The following is a 19,532-nucleotide window of genomic DNA, read 5'->3' as shown; positions in this document are numbered from 1 at the left end:
ACTCAAAAAGTATTGAGATTCATTATCCAACATGCAACTTATAACCTCATATTCTTTTCATTCTGCTTCAACGTCAAGTTATACGATTTAAACTCCTTAAAGCAGCATTAAACTCAATCCGCTGTCAAAGAACAGATCAAAGCAATGACACAGAGGTTTCGAAGAACATCATAATTTAATTCTAGTTCAACTACAGCACAGTCTAAACATCAACTTCACTGGTTCATGCAGTTTGCAACATCTACAGTAAAATCAGGCTGGTTTCCCACACATCACATGACTGAGACCGCAGCTTCACTCCGGTTACAAGTGTTTGTTTTTCTGAACAAAGAGTCGAGTAAATCTGATGTCAGAGCAGCGATGCTTGAGGGAACCTCGGCCCAGCTTATTGAGTCTACTCCTTCTACCACAAAAAAAACAACCAACACGGACATTTCGTACCATTGTTACAAATTATATAAAAAAAAAAAAAAAAAAAGAAACTCGACCAAAAAACAAAGTCATTTAAATTATCATCAGCTTGTCAAAACACACAAAAAAAAACATTGGAATCCATTTCCGGAATGGCGTCATCTGAAAATTAAGCAATAAAATAATTATAACAACAACCTGTACATGTCAGCTTGTACCTTATCATTATTTTAAGCAGTAGAAAAAACAGCATTTTGGTTTTCAGGTGCATGTCATCATAACAAATACAAAAAAAAGGAGGAAAATAAAGTTTATCAAAGTTACATAAAAGATTGTTTTTGACCCTGTGAGACGCAGCAAAACAGAACATTTGAAGTTTGCAAAAAAAAACAAAACCCAAGAGGGTTTCAGTGGTCCCTGATAATCCTGTAATCCCAGAACAAAGCGCCCCCTAGAGGATTAAGGCGTTATATTACATTAGCAGACAGACATGTAGGTACATTTTTTAAAAAAGGTGCAATATATGACATTCAGCCTCACTAGGTGTCACATTAGCACCAGCATCTCAGACCAAAATAAACGTGTGCGTTGTTTACTCAATAAAGTTGGCTCCTGAACCGACGGCTCATGAAACTCAGATCAAACTAGGCAGAGCTGATCAGATATGGATCAATATTCTGCTTCTGCCTCAAATGTTTTCAGAAACATCTCTTAGTGAACTGTATAGCTGTAATTTGTGAAAGTCTGTGACGCGGCCGCCATGTTGGAAACGGCTGCGGGAGCACAGCAAGGGACTCACATGCACTGACATGCACGCTCACATGCATTCACATGCACACGCGGCCAAACCGGCGACCAAAACAAAGACGAGAGAAGCTCAGATTATAAAACACACACAGAGGGAGCGTGACTTCATTCTCTGCTCAGGATCTTTACATAGCAAATAGTTGTTGGCTGACATCTAGTGAGGCTGAATGTCGTTTATTGCAACTTTAAATTTCCAAAGTTGCTAAAACTCTCGAGAGTCCACGTGGTCTTAAACACGCTGTGCTGCAAAGAATCTGTAGTTTTATGCAGCAGGATGAAAGTGTATCTCAAATATAGAAGCAAACATATTAATAATTTGAATCTCATAAGTAAACTACTTAATACTTCATGTTAAAATTTAAATATCACTGAGACTTTAGCACTGACATGTTTAATGTCTGTCCAGTTATTCCCTGGACTACTCAGGAATCCTCTTCCTCTTGTATATTTGCAGGAATAGATGATCAGATCTTGTTCATGTATGATAAGTTTTAATATTTCATCTTGAATTTTAGTGTCTGTATTTATTTAACTCATCCAATCTGACCAGAAAGAGTTTTTTTTTTTTAAAGCTGGACACTAACATTTTCCAATTCAGATGTTCTGAAATTGCTCCACTTTAAACTTTAGAAATTTCAAAGAGGGGGAATTCAAACCACATAAATTCAGATCACATATTATTGTTATGTTATTATTGGTTTTGCTTCCATAATCCATAAACTAGACATTTCTAGTCTAAACAAAAACACAGAAACAGCATCAGTCTGCGTCTCACAGGGTTCAAAACAAAAAGAAAATCTGTTTTCCCAGTTTTGGAGGTGGACGGTCCAGAGTGAAGATACAATCAGATAAATAAGTGTTTCTGTCTCCCGTCGGAGGATCCACAGTGTTTCAGAGTCTGAGTGGACGGCAGCGTCATGACGAACACAGAAAACAAACTGTAAGTCTGTCTGATGGAAAACAAAAAGTCATCTGCAGACAGCGAAGAGACTAAACTGTCCAGACAGGAAAGGAAATCGAACACGGAGGAAAATCTTAAAAATAAGGCCCCTTAAGAAATTCAAAAAATTATTTTTTAAAAAAGGGAAAAACAAAAGAGGCACCAAAAAAGTCGAGATATCAAAAATGCAGTCTGTCTGTGTGGTACGAAAAACTTCTTGTGTTTAATAAAAACGAGAGGAGAAAAAAAAAAAAGAAGAGCAGCTACATCATCCTGGAGGACGTTCCTGACGGGAAGTGGCCGAGGTGCTGCTTCTGTCTCCGGCCTCGCTTCGTCTTGTTGCACCTCCTGCAGGAAACGACAGGAATTACACGTCAAGAACATGCAACTGCAGCTGCATCAAAGGAACAAAGTTGCAGCTTTGGTCCAAATTATTTTAGAGGTCATGCTTTGATAATACTAGGGCTGTAGTCTGCTGGTCGACTGGTCGATATGCTCTCATCTGACTAAATTCTCATTGGTCGAATAATCTCCTTGTTATGAGGAGAAAAGTGCTACATCAACAGCTTTCCAGGATTAATCCATTATTTCCTGCGGCGGGAGGGACAGACTAACAAATAACAACAACGGGGGTGTTTTGAATACACAACTTTGAACTCGCCCAACCTAACGGAGACTGCTGGGTCTAACTGTACTCAACGTTTACTGAACGTTTACTGAATCTGTGTTTCTCCATTCTCCATATCCATTCATTCGGAAATTGACAGCGTCAGGGAGTCTCTGAGCAGCGCTGTTCTGGTATGTATGTCGTTGCCTGGGAAACCACTGGTCGCGTGGCTCCGTTAAGGAGTATGTTTGCGTAGCGAGCGGGAAAGAGCGAGGGGCAGAGAAGTGACGGTGGATGCGAGCGGAGCAGAGGAAAAGGTTAGTAGTAAGTTGTCAGTCTGGCAGTAAATGTACAGCACAGACTACAGTGTGTCAGTTAATAAATGCTAAAAAGTCACGTCTGTTGTTTCCTCAAATGCTGGAAAAGTAAAGGGGGTTAGCTCCAAAGTTAGCAACAATGGGTTAGCCTAGCCTGAAGACACAAAACAGAGAAATACAGAACAGAGAAATGTGTGACTGCTGAGTTTACGGTGCACTCTGTCCCGTTACATCCACACCCACCCCCGCGTGACTAATCGATTCGTTGAAGATTATGTACGATTTTAGTCGACCAAGATTTTCTTTGGTTGACTACAGCCCTAGATAATACTGTATATGCTGGAAGGACGCTTTGATTTCAACACTCTTAAATCAGACATGACAAATAATAATATATTCCAAACACATCTACTGATCAAATATACAAATCACTGCATAGTTTATATTCAAATCATGCAATAAACATGTACAGATTGTAGTGAATGACTACATACTGAACATACATGAATTAAATTATTATTCTCAAACTGCCTGCTGTCCCTTTAGTCCAGCTTGACATCGACTGCTACCACTATTATTATTAGTCATATTATTACTGCTATTATTGTTGTTGCTGTGCTTCTCTCTCCTTGACGTTACCGACTGGTCTGCCTATTATTTTCTCGATTATTCACTTTGTCTATGAAAAAAAATGCCTTAATATGGTATAAATGCTCATCATAAGAATCTAAAGCCCAAAGTGACGTCTTCAAATGTCTTTTTTTTGTTCAGCTAAGAGTCTTAAATGCAAAGATACTCAATTTAAAATGCAATTAAACATTAGAAAAGCACAACAACAGAATATTTGGCATTTTTGCTTGAAAAATATTACTTAAATGATTAATTCTATTTGATCCTGTCTTTTTCTCTCAAATTCTGATTCACTTAAATCAATTATTTGACTTATTGTTTCAACTCTAAAACCTCTCTGTCTGTTTTTGTACCAGTGAGAAATTTGAAATTTTGAGACGATTTCAAGTCAACTCCTCAGAGACGTTTTCTGTTATTTTGACACTCAGCATCAAACACTTGGATACGTTGTTCATTTCTTTGTTTTTATGCTTTATTTGAATTTTTGGCTCATATATTTCAGCCTCTTTTCTTATTGTTATTCTAGAGATTTCTGTGTGTATGTTATTTATGTTGAGCTGTGATATTTGAACCTGACAGCACTGAGCCTCCTGTTTCTCTGTATGTTTGTTGTTCTACAGTTGTTCTCTTCCTGCTGTTCTATAAACAGTATTTATATTTTTAAATAAATACATAATACAAATGTTTCTCCACATGTTGAAGCATGTATTTCCTCTGTCAGATGGCTTTAATGAACTGTCATCAGCTGGTTTCAGGGCTGATCAGAGGATGTGTGTCAGAGTGTGAGCGCCCTCCGCTGGCTGAGACGGCGTACTGCAGCACAGACACTGAGCAGCAGCAGCAGTAGTAGTAGTAGTAATAGTATGATATACATACTTTAAGTAAACTTTCTGACTTTTTATAACCAAACCTTTGACTGCAGTAGAACCTCTAGAGTAGTACTTAAACGAGTTAGCAGTAGTTGTTGTGTAGTATTAATATTAATAGTAGTTTTAGTGATCTTTGCTTGCTTTAGTACTACATAAATATAGCAGTAGTATTAACTGATAGTACAGCTGCCAGATGTGGTAGTAGTAGCAGTAGTAGTATTTGTACTATGAGTAGTAGTGATGTGATGTGTTTACCTGGTGAAGCACATGACCACAGCTACGATGACGGCGATCTGAACGGCTCCGATGATGGCGGCGATGAGGACGTAGTGCAGCTTCTGACCGCTGGGAACCACGTACAGGATGTTAAAGTCCAGGAGCTGATCGCACTGAGTACCACCGTACGCCGCCTCACACCTGACAGACACACACACACACACACACACACACACACACACACACACACACACACACACACACACACACACACACACACACACACACACACACACACACACACACACACACACACAGCAGTTTTTTAATATACTGTTTTTATACTTATTTCTTTATTAAAATTTATACCTTGATATGGTGTTTGCAGCTGTTTCCAGGGCTGAAAATTTCTTTGTACTGGAAATGTGCAATAAAGACGTTTTTTTGAATATCACATATCTGACCTGTTTTACTGAATGTTTTTGAAAAGCTTGTTATATTATCCATTGTGTCAAATCTTCATCTGAAAAGTAACTAAAGCTGTCAAATAAACTCTCTGATAGCAACTTCTCACATATGAACAGCGGGGGAAGAAGTACTCAGATCCTTCACTGCAGTAAAAGTATCAATACAGCAAAGTAAAAATACTCCATTACAAGTAAAAGTCCTGCATGAAAAATCCTCCTACAGTAAAAGTACATAAGTATTATGAGCTTGATGTAGTTAAAGTATTGCAGTGAAAGTACATAAGTATTATGAGCTTGATGTAGTTAAAGTATTGCAGTAAAAGTACATAAGTATTATGAGCTTGATGTAGTTAAAGTATTGCAGTAAAAGTACATAAGTATTATGAGCTTGATGTAGTTAAAGTATTGCAGTAAAAGTACATAAATATTATGAGCTTGATGTAGTTAAAGTATTGCAGTAAAAGTAGTGGTTTGGTCCCTCTGACTGATATATTATTATATATGACATCATTAGATTATTAATAGTGAAGCATCAGTGTTAGAGCAGCATGTTACTGTTGTAGCTGCTGGAGGTGGAGCTAGTTTACACTACTTTATATACAGTTAGCTAGTTTAGTCCAGTGGTTCCCAACCTAGGGGTCGGGCCCCTCCAAAGGGTCAGCAGATAAATCTGAGGGGTGGTGAGATGATTAATGGGAGAGGAAAGAAGAAAAAACAAAGTTCTGATACACAAATCTGTTTTCAGTTTTTGGACTTTTTCTCTAATCTTTGATTTTTGCTGAAATATTGGATCATTTGAACATTTATTGAAATGAAAGCATGTGAGAAGTTTAGAGGGAAAAATCACTATTTGGTGGAGCTGTTAACAACTCATAGACATGTGAAATGTGACCCCGACTACACACTGCTTTTTGTAAGACGTCAAAAGACAAAAAGGTTGGAAACCACTGGTTTCATCTTTAACAATGTGTTGTATTTTAAAAGCTTGTTATATTATCCATTGTGTCAAATCTTCATCTGAAAAGTAACTAAAGCTGTCAAATAAATGTAGTGGAGTAGAAAGTACAATATTTCCCTCTGAAATGTATTTTTTTTTTAACTTGAGTCAATGTACAGTTATTTTCCACCACTGGCAGTTACATGAGTCAAACATACTGCAGATGTGGGTGCTGATGATTAATTTGTCCTCACAGAGACAGGACAGGAACACACAGACAGACAGACAGACAGGTTACCTGCAGGTGGGCAGGTTGTGTCTCATCTCACACTGGCCGTGATCACAGAACTGGAAATAGTCTTCAGGACAGGGGGCGGGGCTGTCCACAAACCCCTCCCCCTCGCCAGGTTTGGACACAGCTGGAAAAAAAAAAAAAACACAAATAAACTCTGGTTTCTGATTGGCTGATTGGAGGAAACAGAATCACAAAGTCAAACTGTGGTCAAACTTACCGTAGATGTCTGGTTTCATCTTGATGCTGTCATCCTTCCTGCTCTTATCTGAAACCACAGAAGAAGAAGTTGTGAGACAGAAGAGATTATTGTTTCACACCTGACTGCGCTAACGGGACGTCCCCTGATATTTGATTTAAATGTGATAATGTTCATGATAAAAATGTGGTGAAGAACAGCAGAGCAAAGAGGAGAGAAAGATGCAACAAAGAAGAAGAAGAAAAATAAAAAAGCAGGAGGTCATCGTATAATAAATGTGACCAGCTGGTTGTTCAGCCGACCGTGTTAATCCTCAATGTGTGTGTGTGTGTGTGTGTGTGTGTGTGTGTGTGTGTGTGTGTGTGTGTGTGTGTGTTCAGATTGGGGTCAGGTCATCATTCAATATAGATGAGCTGAAAACACAGCAGAGTCTCTTTTTTATCCTCCTTTTTTCATCTCTTTTCTATCCTCTCTTCATACCCTTCATCACTCCTCCTCTACTCTTCCTCTTTCTTGTTTTACTCCACTTTTCCTTCATCCCTCTTTTCCTCCTCCTGTCGTCTATCTTCATCTTCTCTTCTTGTCCTTCCTTCCTACTCCATTTTCCTTCTTCTTCGTCTCTCCTCCTTTTCTTTCTCTTTTTCCTTTTCATCCCTTTTCTTTTCCTCCACCATCTCTTCGTCTTTCCTTTTTGGTCATCTATCCTCTCCTCAACTCTGTTTTTCCTCTTTCTACCTTTCCTTTATCCCTCCATCCCTCCTCCTCTTGTCCTTTTCTTAGTTTAGATTATTGAATTTATTTATATCAGGGACCGTTTACAAGATACATTCATCTCAAACAAAGAGAAAAGATGCTTTGTACCAGATTTAGCTGCTAGCAGGTGATCAGACACAATAACACGTTTCATAGGAATAAACATGAAGCAGAATATTTAATATCTATATCATACTTATATCCAAAGTGATCAAACTGATGCTGACAGGACTGTTAACTTAAAATCCATTTTTTAACTTCACAGGAGAAAATATCTGCAGGTTATTCTGTTCTTTAATGGCTTTAAAGGAAAAAGCAGATTCTATTCTATCCCTCCTTCCTCCTCCATCTCTCCTCTTCTCCACTCCTTTCTTTATTTCTCCTCCTCCTCTTCCTCTTCCTAAAACACTCCCTCCTCATCTTTTCTCCTCTCCTTTATCCTTACTATCTATCCTCCTCCTCCTCCTCCTCCTCCTCCTCGCCTCAGGGTTTGTGTTTGATTTGATTAGACATTTGTTGATGTGTGTATGTGTGTGTGTGTGTGTGTGTGTGTGTATTTCTCCGTTACCTTGGCAACGCCCCACGTGTTTGATGTCAATCTTGAGCTGTTTGAGGCACGACGCCTCGCGGACGTGGCACGGCGTGTCGTAGGTGACACCGTCGCCGCCGCACACCGGGTTGTCGTTGTGGCCGTTACACACGATGTTACACATGCAGCTAAAAAAACAAACAAAACACACACAAGTAAACAATCTGACGCTACAGGAAGCTTGTTTCAGAAAGCAGGCTTAACAAACTCTGAGTTTTCGGTTCGAGAACAGCTGATCAGACTCAGTTCAATCAACTCCGAGTTAAAAGCCGTCATCAATGGAGTTCCGATACTACGAGTCACCATGGCAACAGGTAAATAAAAGGCAGAGCCTCCATTTTAATCCGGTGGATGTAGAGATACGAATGCATGTGTATGCAGACGATGCACATTTATATTTAAATAAAGAGCCTGAGTCAGAGCGGGAAAAGTGTCAATAAATTAACACAATAAAGTTTTATTCAGTGTCGTCCATTAATTGATCATTTATCATTCTTACATTTCCTTCTGTGCATCAGGCTGCAGCTGCATTTTAAATATATTTGTTCAGCTTTAATCTGACGGATGAAACGCAGGAAGCAGCGACTGAAGATGAAAAATATAGTTAAAGATTTAAAACATAAACTGTAACTCACAGTCTGATCAGTAATAATGTGTTTGCTGATTTACATCATCCATCACATCATGACTGATAGAGATAATTATTCATTGATCCCACGTGTCTAAACTGAGGTTACAGATTATGTGCAGTAAAGATTTGAGGTCAGCAGCTGCTCTAACAAACTGAGTCTCAGAGTTATAACAGAAGGACGTGAAGAGGTTTGAAATGACTGATTACTGACTAAACTAATATCCGATGGCTCTGTAAGAGGAGGAGACAGAAGTAAACCTGCCAGTGAGCAGGTTAGCTTCACAGAGTCAGTTACCATGGTTACCTCTCTTTCTGGAACTGTTTCCCCTCATCTCAGGGTGAACAAACTCAAGAGTTTTCAATAATTCTGCTTTCTGAAACAGCCCTGGGGGGTTTTACTATGAAGCCAGTTCAACATATCCAGGCTTTGTGTGTTCTGGCTCGACAAACTCGCGATCAGAGATAAGTGGAATCATGACGGTGGTTATGAACTTTCTTTGTTAACTCAGGCTTTCTGCTTCAGGCTCTGTGCACGTCCCCATAAAAGGAGGCGTTTGGCATCATTTGACTCTTTTTCCCGCACAAAATGGACCAATCGCATGCCGCCTGCTTCAGTCAGGAAGAACAGGTCATTATAACGGAGAGATAAGAAGAATATAAATACATTATTACAGCGAAAAGCAACACTGTCGCTGCAAATAAGGCGAGAGAGGAACGCTGGCAGAAAATTGCGTTCATTAAAAAGAAAAATCATTAATTTTGTAAATAGTTTATATACTTATTTGACCACTCAATGCTCTCTCTCTCTCACATCCAGAGCTCTTAAACTTTAAACTCGATGCAGCAGATTTAAACATTAAACTGTCTGATTCTGTCCTATAATGAAGGATCAGTGGAAATCACTTAATATTCTGGCTGAATCAAAGTGAAACTAATATTATAGATTGAATATTATCTGTGATAAATACCAATAGATTCATCTTTTTTTTTTGTTCAAAGTATTTCTTCATTGGTTTTTTTTGCTTGTTTTTTGGTAACCCTAACCACCGTTACAAATTTACAACATGACATCAAATCAGGTGGTCAGTGAAAGTGACGGCGCTTTTTATCGCCGAAACTCGAAACACAACCTGCTCCGGACCAGGTTCAGTTTGCGGTATAAGTTACCATGGTGATGCAGCCTGTTGTTTTATTTGTGTTTTTGTTGCTGCAGATTTCTGAGGAGAAGCTCTACCGACAATCAGAAAACATACAAATGAATATAAACACACACTTAGATCATGTCCTCAGTGATGTGTGTGTGTGTGTGTGTGTGTGTGTGTGTGTGTGCGTGTGTGTGTGTGTGTGTGTGTACTAACAGCATATCCTCAGAGTCTTCGTCACACTCGGCTCCAAACTTGCAGTTTCCACATTTCGAGACCTTTTTACCGCGTCCGGAACCCTCGTCATCTGCAGACGCAAAACATCACGACAACATTTATTATTATATTATTTTTTACTGAAAATGTTTGAAACGAATAACGATCAGAAATAAGAAGCTGTTTTTACCTCCATCACCGGATCCCGAACCGCCGTCTGACAGACAGAAACAGAGAGACGTTAACGATGGAAACGGTTTTTATTAAAAGGCAATGAACTCTCCCATCAGACCATCTCTATCTGATCAGATAATAACAGCAGCTTCACACCCACAACAATATCAGACGCAAACATGACAGTCGTGCTGATCTGAACTCAAACAAACTGAATCTCAGCCTGTAAACTTCTTTAAATTTCCCCTTAAATGTTCCCAAACACATCCGGTGTTACATGTTAGAGAGTCTGCAGGGTTTCCAGATGAATGCAACTCATTCTACCTTTATTATCTAATTATCTTTAAATCACAGCATCACCTGTATTATCACAACTACTGTAACACAGCTCAGGGTCAGAGTTGAACTAATTTAACTCTTCAGTGTTCGCTGGAGTTAAAGGGAATATCACTCTTATCACAGGATCTCTCCACAATAATGACATTTGATTGTAACTTCCAGGTATTGTGGTATTTTTCTCGGGTAATGGGAGCAGATTTTGGCGAGAAATCCTGGGATGTGAATACCTGACATCCAACCCCATACTCAGAACACAACAGCTCTGCCGTGAAGTCTAGTTTTATGAAGTTTATACATTTTCAGTTTTTGTCGACATTCTAGTTTATGTTTATTACTGAGCTTGTAGTGTCAGTAAATGAACGACTGATATGTGTAATTTGGTGCGTGGCCATAATATAACACGCTTTGTTGCTCAGACGGGGGTAGAAACATGTGTGTGTGTATGTTACCGTGGTAACAGGGTCCCTCTGACAGGATGGTGATGGCTCTCTGTTTCTTGCAGGCGGCTCTCCTGAGGAAACACTCGTTCTGATATGTGTCTCCATTGGACCCACAGACGGGTACGTACTTCTTAGGGCACTACAACACACACACACACACACACACACACACACACACACACACACACACACACACACGCGCTTGGTTCACTTTGGCAACAGCAACAAAGATATTTACTGAAATTATTGTCTTGGCCCAAATATGTGACAACATTTGTTTCTGGAAATGACAACGAGACAATAACATGTTCACAACATCTGGTGTGTGTGCATGTGTGTGTGTGTGTGCGTGTGTGTGTGTGTGCGTGTGTGTGTGTGTGACTCACGTGGAACTGACAGACACACTTGATGTCGGCTCCGTTCTCGCGGCAGGTTCCTCCGAAGCGACACGTCCCGGCGTCGCACACGCGCAGGTCGCTCTTCTTCTCTGACAGATCTGTTAAATATAGATATTGATTATCAGCAATATTCAGCTTCCAACTGAAGAATCGTACGTCGATATATCTGTTAATCATCACGATCAATACAGTTTAATCTCCTCCGTACGTTCAGATATGCAGGTTTGTGCTTAAACTAACGTAACTACGAGCAAATTCAATCATCTCATGTCCGTCCACTCACACTCACACCTTCAGAAGAAAAAACATCCAATAAAAATTTGCACACAAAAACATCTCTGAAAACATCAGGAAACAATAAAAAACAGTGATCAGTTTCCTAGAAGGCGACAACAAACTGTCCAAAACTACAAAATATTCAATTTACAATAATATAAGCAGCAAATTCTCACATTATAATAATCTAAACTGAGGTGTTGGACACGTGTGAACTTTGACCTCATGGTGGCGCTAGATGTAAAGTCAGAGGATTCTTCTTCTGGACGTCGTGAACGTCTGAACAAAATCTGATGATGATCGATCCAACAGCAGTGAAGATGTTTCACTCTGGAGCAACACACACACACACACATGGCGGGAAACACACACACACACACACAGGCTATTATCCAGGGTGGTCATTTTCTGATGGCGGCTGATTGGCTGGCGGCCTGCAGGCTAGCCAATTAGAGCTGGTAATTACAGGGGTCGTGACCCCCGCCTCCCCTGTAATTAGTAAATACTTCAGTGTGCTGAGACAGCCAGAACAACCTGCTGACACACACACACACACACACACACACACACACACACACACACACACACACACACACACACACACACACACAGTAACCATCAGCAGAACCTGTGTGTGTGTGTTTCTCCGTGATGCGTTCAGGGTCAGTCGGTCCTGATAACTCATCACATTTCTGACTTTTCCTCCAGTAAAAGTTTTTACAGCCTCATCTGTGTGAAGCGAAAGTGTTGAGAAGCAAACGCAGCTTATAACTCTGATGTCACTGAACGTATTGATCCTCGCTGGCTGATCAGCAAATCAATCAGAGTGATCAACTGAATGAAAACATTGTCTCCTCTATCCATTCAGATGTGGAGATTTATATCAAGACAAGAAAGTACAAAATGTACATTTTTTTGTTTTTTCTTTCCAAATTAAAAGTCACATTTGTGATGAGCTTAACTTCTCCTGAAATAAACAAAATGGCTGCCTGGATGACACATGTAGTGACTCTGCTGTCATGCAGCTCCGACAACTCAGCACTTCCTGATGTAAACCAACACAGAACTGTATTTGTATCTGACTTTAATCAAAATGTATCAGTTTTCTTGTGAAATCCAGAATCGTTTCATCTCTTTACGCCTTTAAAATCCTACAAAAACCTGAGAGTTGGTTCTCTATCAAACAGTTTGAGAGTCTCAGACATGATCTGGTTCCAGCTGCTCTGCTGTGAAGAATCTATTATTTTCAGTAAACTAAACAGTTTCAGGTGTTACTAGAAAGAAAAGTTGAATTGATAAAAGTTGTATTTAATTGCAGGTTTACAGGATTAAAGCCTGAGATGATTCGTGTGATATCAGATGTTAAGACTCTTCTTTCATCTACATCGTAAAACTACAAGTTTCTCTTCAACAACATGAATCTGACAGCGATCTGCCTGCAGAGAGAAACCACTACCATCAACTATGATAATCTCCTGTTGCTATAGTAACTAACTTCTCATCAGCAGCCAATTACAGCTTGTTTACAGAGTCACAGGTCTGCAGAGACCCGTCACGGAGGCTCTGTGGGGAATAAAGCCTCCATTTACAAACTGACAACACAAAACACTGAATGATACCAGATGATCATCACAGCTGGAGACCGAACAGGAAGTCAGAGACTACAGTCAGAGAGTAAAGTCAGACAGGTAATGAACCAGGACCTGGATCTCTCTGAGGAGGATCCGAGAGTCTTCTGGACCAAACGTCAGCTCTCAGCGTGAGAAAGTGTGTCTCTGTGCTGTCGGCTGGATTTCAGGTCACTGATTCAAACCTCTGATGAGTCAGTCGACTGAGACACAAAGACAGAGAACGACGTCATCTCAGAGTCCGAGACACTCGAGCGGAGCTGAACTGAACTGACATATCAGGTCGGAACACCAGCTAAACTCACACAGTGGGAAGAACACACGCAATTAAAGGAGCAGTTCAACATGTCGGAGAATACAGTCATTCACTGTCTCTACAGCCGGAGACACACAGAGTAAAGAAATACACCCTTGAAACAGGAAATAGTTCCAGCACAGACAGTAACTCCCCTTAAAACATGTCTGTTTGTGAACAAACAAACATCACAACATGTTAATTAACGGGTTTTCACAGAGCCATGCTAGCTGTTTCCCCCTGCTAACAGTCTTTATGCTAAGCTAAGCTAACGGCGTCCTGACTCAGCTCTGTAGTGAACACACAGACATGCAGAGCTGCAGCTAACCGCTAGTTTCATTATCCATTAACCTGATGTCTCTTTGTTTACTCTGTAATAAGTCTGCAATGATCAGTGATTAATCAATGACTGGCAACTATTATGATAATCCATAATTCAAATGTTATAATATCATAACAACAACAACAAGAAGCAATTTTCTGACACTTTATAGAACAAACGATTAATAGAGTAGATAATATACTATAGTTAGCTGCTGTCTGACTCTATAAAATATCAGAAAATAGTTAAAAATGGCTTTTACACTTTCTGAAAGCCCAGAGCGACGTCTTCAGCTGTTCAGAGATATTCAGTTTACAATGATATACAACAGATATTAACGTAATAGTCAGCAATAAAACGATTAATCGACTAAATGTTGCAGCTGAATACGTATTGACCCAAATATAAAACGATTAAAAGATGCTCCTCCTTCTCCAACAGTCTGGAGAACAACTGTTAGAGATATTTCTCATCCTTGAAGATTTTCTGATGTATTTCAAGTTTATTTGTCAGGAAACCAGCAAAAATGTGTTTTTAGTATCGACTTTCCAATAATTGTTTCAGCTCTGCAGATAAAAGACTGACACACATCTGAACTGTTCCTCTAAGTGTTTTTATCAGTGATGTGTACTGAAGCTTCAGTGATGAAGTGAAGCTGATTCGAGGCCAGTCGGTGATGAAGAGGCAGTGAGTGAAGCACGTCGACCTTTAACTGGAGTGGAAGAGCGTCTCCGTCCTCCGAGGATCTCTCTCTCTCTCTCTTACGCTCTAACGACTTCATCTTCTCTCTCCTTGGTTTTCCTACATCCTGATGTTCCCGACTGTCTCCATCCAGAGCTACGCCGTTACACTACGCGTCCAAAAGTATGCGGACGGCTGAACATTGCGGTTATATATGTGACTGTGGCACCGTGCGCTCTGCTGTAACAGCCTCCACTCTGATAGTGTTTAGTTCAGTTTCATATCATATATATATAACATATACCCTAATTAAAATACAACTAGCTCACTTTAACAGCTTAAACTGCATATTTTCATTATCTGTTGGTTATTTTCTCGATTAATGGATTAGTCGTTTGATGCAGAAAATGGTGAAAAATGTTGATCAGTGTTTCCTAAAGTCCAAGACGACGTCTTCAAATGTCTTGTTTTGTCCACAACTCAAAGATCTTCAGTTTACTGTCATAGAGACTAAAGAAACCAGAAAATATTCACATGTAAGAAGCTGGAAGTTGGCGATTAATTTAATATTTGGCAACTAATCGATTAATTGATTCGTCGTTGCAGCTCTAAAAACGTTCAGGAAACCAATCAGACGTCGTGACCCTCAAACTGCTCGTCAAACGGAAACTTTTGCAACAACAGTCGGACTCAGCGTGAGTCTCAGAGCCAACTGTCAATCACAGCTGTCAATCAACGCCCACACAGCAGACATCAAAGCTGCTATAAGTCTTCAAATCTTATTAACGGAGCAATAATTTCCTAAATGACCACCAGCACACTTATTAGAGGGTCTGAATTTACAGATTGAGACCAGAATGACTCATTGAAAACAATGATTGACTCAGTGTTTGTAGAGAGAAGTTGAGTCAGCTGGAGGCCATCGGTGATACTTTAAAGGTGCTTCAGCTTGGCTTCAGTTTCAAGCTGTGGACCTGACCGGCCCTAAAGCTTAAAACTAACAGACTTAAAGCTGTTAAACTCTCACATCATGTTCATGGTGATGAAGCAACATGTCGCCCAGTGCAGCTCTGTGACTCACTGATGTGTTTTTAATAGTTTCTTGGACAACAATGGAGGAATAAGATGTATCAGGCTTTGATACACACAATACTTGTTAGTCCATGAATTCACTGACAAGAAGTAAAAATAGAGTATTAGCAGACCTCTCCTTTAAGTTTACGGGTGAATGTGGTTCCAGTTTGACGTATACATGAACATATATGTTGAGCACAACACACATATGGGCCTAAACACACACACAGGGTACTCCCTCATTTAGCCTCGCCCTGTTCCTCCACCCTGTAATTAACCCGAAAATAGAGCCCAGTTAAAGTGAGGAGTGGTCACAACACACGCATGCACACACACACGCACACACACACACACACACACACATACACACACACATAGGCTGTAGTACGAAGGCCTTGAACTTCTGCGAGCAGCAACATGGCCGCTTCATCAAGTTAAACCTCATCACTACCTCTGATCACACTGTACAGGTTTGTTCATGTTTCTGTTGTCATGACGACCGCATTGATGATAAACACTGGTGTGATGCTAAGGTATCCTTATCCTTGAGTAGCAGATTGCATTCATGAGCCTCCATCAAATCTCTGGTTTATCCTGCTGATGATGATGATGCTGCTGCTGCTGCGGTCGTCATGACAACAGAAACACAAAGATGTGTTGATGACAACAGCTGGGTCATGTGATCAAGCTGCACTGAGACATTATTCAGTAAATGGTGGCAGAGAGAGAGGGTCAAATCACCGCTGTGACCTCTGACCTCCACATGCTCAAACCTTCAACATCAACCGGATTCAGACAGAAATTCACTCTTAATTTAACTCCCATCAGCTTCACACTGTGACGTGTTCAGGTGTAAACAGGCTGGGAGTGTCTCACCTGGGCAGTCGGCCTTCCCGGGGCCGCAGTCCCCACTGCTGCCTCCGCTGCGGGGGAACGAGCTCCGGGCGGCGGGCAGAGCCAGCAGGACCAGCAGGCAGCAGCACCAGGAGCACCGGGATAACCGGCACACCGGAGCCATGATGGAGGAACGGAGGGACGGAGGGAGGGAGGGAGAGACAGATGGAGGTAGAGACTGAAAGGTGACAGATGTAGAGAGTTAAAGAGGGAAAGATAAAGAGGTGAAGGAGGCTTGGAGATAGAAACAGATATGTGGAGATAGATAAGAGGTATACAAAGAGAAACAGATGAGTAGAAAGAAGATAAAAAAAGGTCAAGAGAAAGAAAAACAGAAACAAAAATGATCTGTTTTTCTGGAGTCCTGCTTTAAAAGCTCTTAGTACAAAAACACGCCGCAGAAAAACAAGAATAATCAAAGCCTGCAGCCAGAAACAGCCTTAAATCCTCCTGTTGTCCATGTGTTTCCCTGCCAGCGGCTCTCAGGAGGAAGGCTTCATGCTGAAACTGAGGAGAAATAAGCTGGAAAAAAACCGACGAGAAAGCCTGAAGGAGGGTTGCAAAACGAAGCCCAGGATAACAAAGCAAAAGCAGGGCCTGGGGCTTCACACACCGACCCCCACACCTCCGCCACCCCCTGAAAACCAGTCTGCTCACAGCCCGGACTGAGCCTCCATCCCCCAGCCCCGCCGCCTCGCACTCAAACCGGCGAGGAGAACCGCGGAACACCGCGGAGAAAAAGATCCAGAAACAGGTCCGGAGGGGATTCCAGCAGCATCCAAGCCGAAGCGGAGCGAGTGTGAGCCGGGGAGGATGCACGGATGCGGTCGGTCGGTCGGACCGGGACTTTTTTTTTTTGTCCTCCTGTTCTCTCTCCACTGAATCACATCAACAAAGGCCCGGACCACGTGACCCGCAGGAGACCCCTCCCACACACATCCTGCTCATCTATTCTCTGTTTTAATTAAACCTCACCTCACTGTCCCCATCTGAAAATAACTCATCAACAAATAACAAAGCAAACATCCGGTCACACCAAACACAAGTCACTTTATTTACAAATTCAAAAAAGTTGTTGACCAAAGATTTAAAATACAATTAAATAATAAAAATCAATAAATGGAAGCACATTTCTGTCAGTAAAAGAAAAAAAAAGTGAGTCAGGATGAAATAAAAGGCTCATGATAAGTCACAACACTGACTCAGTAGAAATTATCAGATAAAAATCCAAATTTTGAGACAAAAAGTCACAATTATGAAATAAAAATCTGATTTGTGGGACACAAAGTCAAAATTACGAGATAAAATCCAAAAGTTTCACTCACTAAGTCAAGATAAAAAGTCAAATTCATGAGCCATTGTTTTTATCATGACTAAACTGTAACAAGTATTAGGGTTAGTTAGATGATGAGTGGGTTAGATAGTTTTAGTTAGATAGATAGGTTTTACTTTTCATTTCTTTTATTAAGACACATGTAAAACTCTTAGTCAGGGGGTTTTATTTATTTGATTTAATCAGCGACCTCAGACCCTTTTACTTTGTAGTTTGCCTCCTTTTTTGTAAGTTACTTATGACCAATCCATGCAATAAATAATTTTATCCATCCATTTAATCCATCTGGTGTTATGTTGCTTCCCTCTCAGCTAACGCACCACGTTCAGGAGTAGCTTTTATATTTTTACCATGTTTAGCATGTTGACATTTGCTAATTAGCACTGAACATGAAGTACAGCTGAGATTTTTCAGCATTTTAGCTTTTTATTTTGAGTATTTCATAATTTGTAGTATTCATTATTTTTTGTTTTTATCCTGAGTATTTTATTGTACTTTTTTTTATCACAGTATTTATGAGATTTATGATGTGTAGTACTGTATGTCAGCAGTCCTCCTTCTGTGCAAAAATGTATATAAAAGTTTATCTGAAGCTAATATGAAGCTTCAGCGTCCAAATGAGTCAAATCAAGTAGATATCTTTCAACGTTACAGTCTTTTTAGTGTCAAAGTTCCTCTTTTTGTTACTATACTTCCACCTGCAGCTCAACAGGGAAACACTGTCCGAGGAAACACAAAGAGGGAATTTGATGCTAAAAAGACTGTAAATGTGTCAGATATCCACTTGATATGACTAACTCAGACTGATGAAGCTGAATAGAAGCTTCACACAGACTTTTAAATGACTGTGTGGACACACTGTGGATTTTATCCTCCATCACTTCCATTGAAAGCACATTTGAAGGATCTTTTAATATCCAGTATGAACAGGAGGAATGATTATGATGGTTTAAGACACACTGGAAACACTGAGAACCCGTCCTGTAACTGTCTGAAACACTGGGATCCTGCATGTTGTTTGTGTTGCAGCCAGCAGGGGGTGCTGTCTGCCTGCAGAAGAGAGGGAGCGACTGTGAACTGCTCCTTTAACTGCTCCACCCATCCACACTGCATCACTGCTCTGAGGTTTGATCACTTCAATCCACCATGTTTAGAGGAGAACAGGTGACATCATTCAATCAGAACAATGAATGGCAAAAAATTATGATTCCATGTTTCAGTGTTGGCAAGTAAAAAGTAAAAAGATTGATACATAACGTGCAATTGTGCCACAGTGGTGGAAAGTAACTAAGTACATTTACTTAAGTACAGTACTTAAGTACAGTTTTGAGGTACTTGTACTTTACTTGAGTATTTCCATGTGATGCTACTTTCTACATTTCAGAGGGAAATATTGTACTTTCTACTCCACTACATTTATTTGACAGCTTTAGTTACTTTTCAGATGAAGATTTGACACAATGGATAATATAACAAGCTTTTAAAATACAACACATTGTAAAAGATGAAACCAGTGGTTTCCAACCTTTTTGTCTTTTGACGTCTTACAAAAAGCAGAGAGTTAAATGTTAGATAAAAATAAGTTAAAATAAGAAATAAAACAGGAGAAAAGTCACTGCACAGTGTGAGATATGAATCAAAAACCTCAAATTAGA

At 40.2% G+C, this 19,532-nt stretch overlaps 1 protein-coding gene across 1 annotated transcript; it reads right to left on the bottom strand.

The window, feature by feature from the left end:
• Positions 1-156: 156 nt before the first annotated feature.
• Positions 157-17,476, bottom strand: LOC122972264 (tomoregulin-1-like). Its single transcript, XM_044339256.1, has 10 exons — positions 16,527-17,476; positions 11,363-11,472; positions 10,986-11,115; positions 10,214-10,240; positions 10,024-10,114; positions 8,014-8,162; positions 6,714-6,761; positions 6,500-6,620; positions 4,837-4,998; positions 157-2,506 (listed from the first exon to the last, which is right to left on the bottom strand). The coding sequence occupies exons 1-10, from the start codon at positions 16,666-16,668 to the stop codon at positions 2,422-2,424; spliced, it is 1,065 nt and encodes a 354-aa protein (XP_044195191.1). The 5' UTR covers positions 16,669-17,476; the 3' UTR covers positions 157-2,421.
• Between the last annotated feature and the right edge of the window lie 2,056 nt (positions 17,477-19,532).

The sequence above is a fragment of the Thunnus albacares genome, chromosome 21, assembly GCF_914725855.1.
Source record: "Thunnus albacares chromosome 21, fThuAlb1.1, whole genome shotgun sequence".
In the NCBI taxonomy this organism is placed as follows: domain Eukaryota; kingdom Metazoa; phylum Chordata; class Actinopteri; order Scombriformes; family Scombridae; genus Thunnus; species Thunnus albacares.
This window is presented reverse-complemented; position numbering and strand designations above follow the sequence as displayed.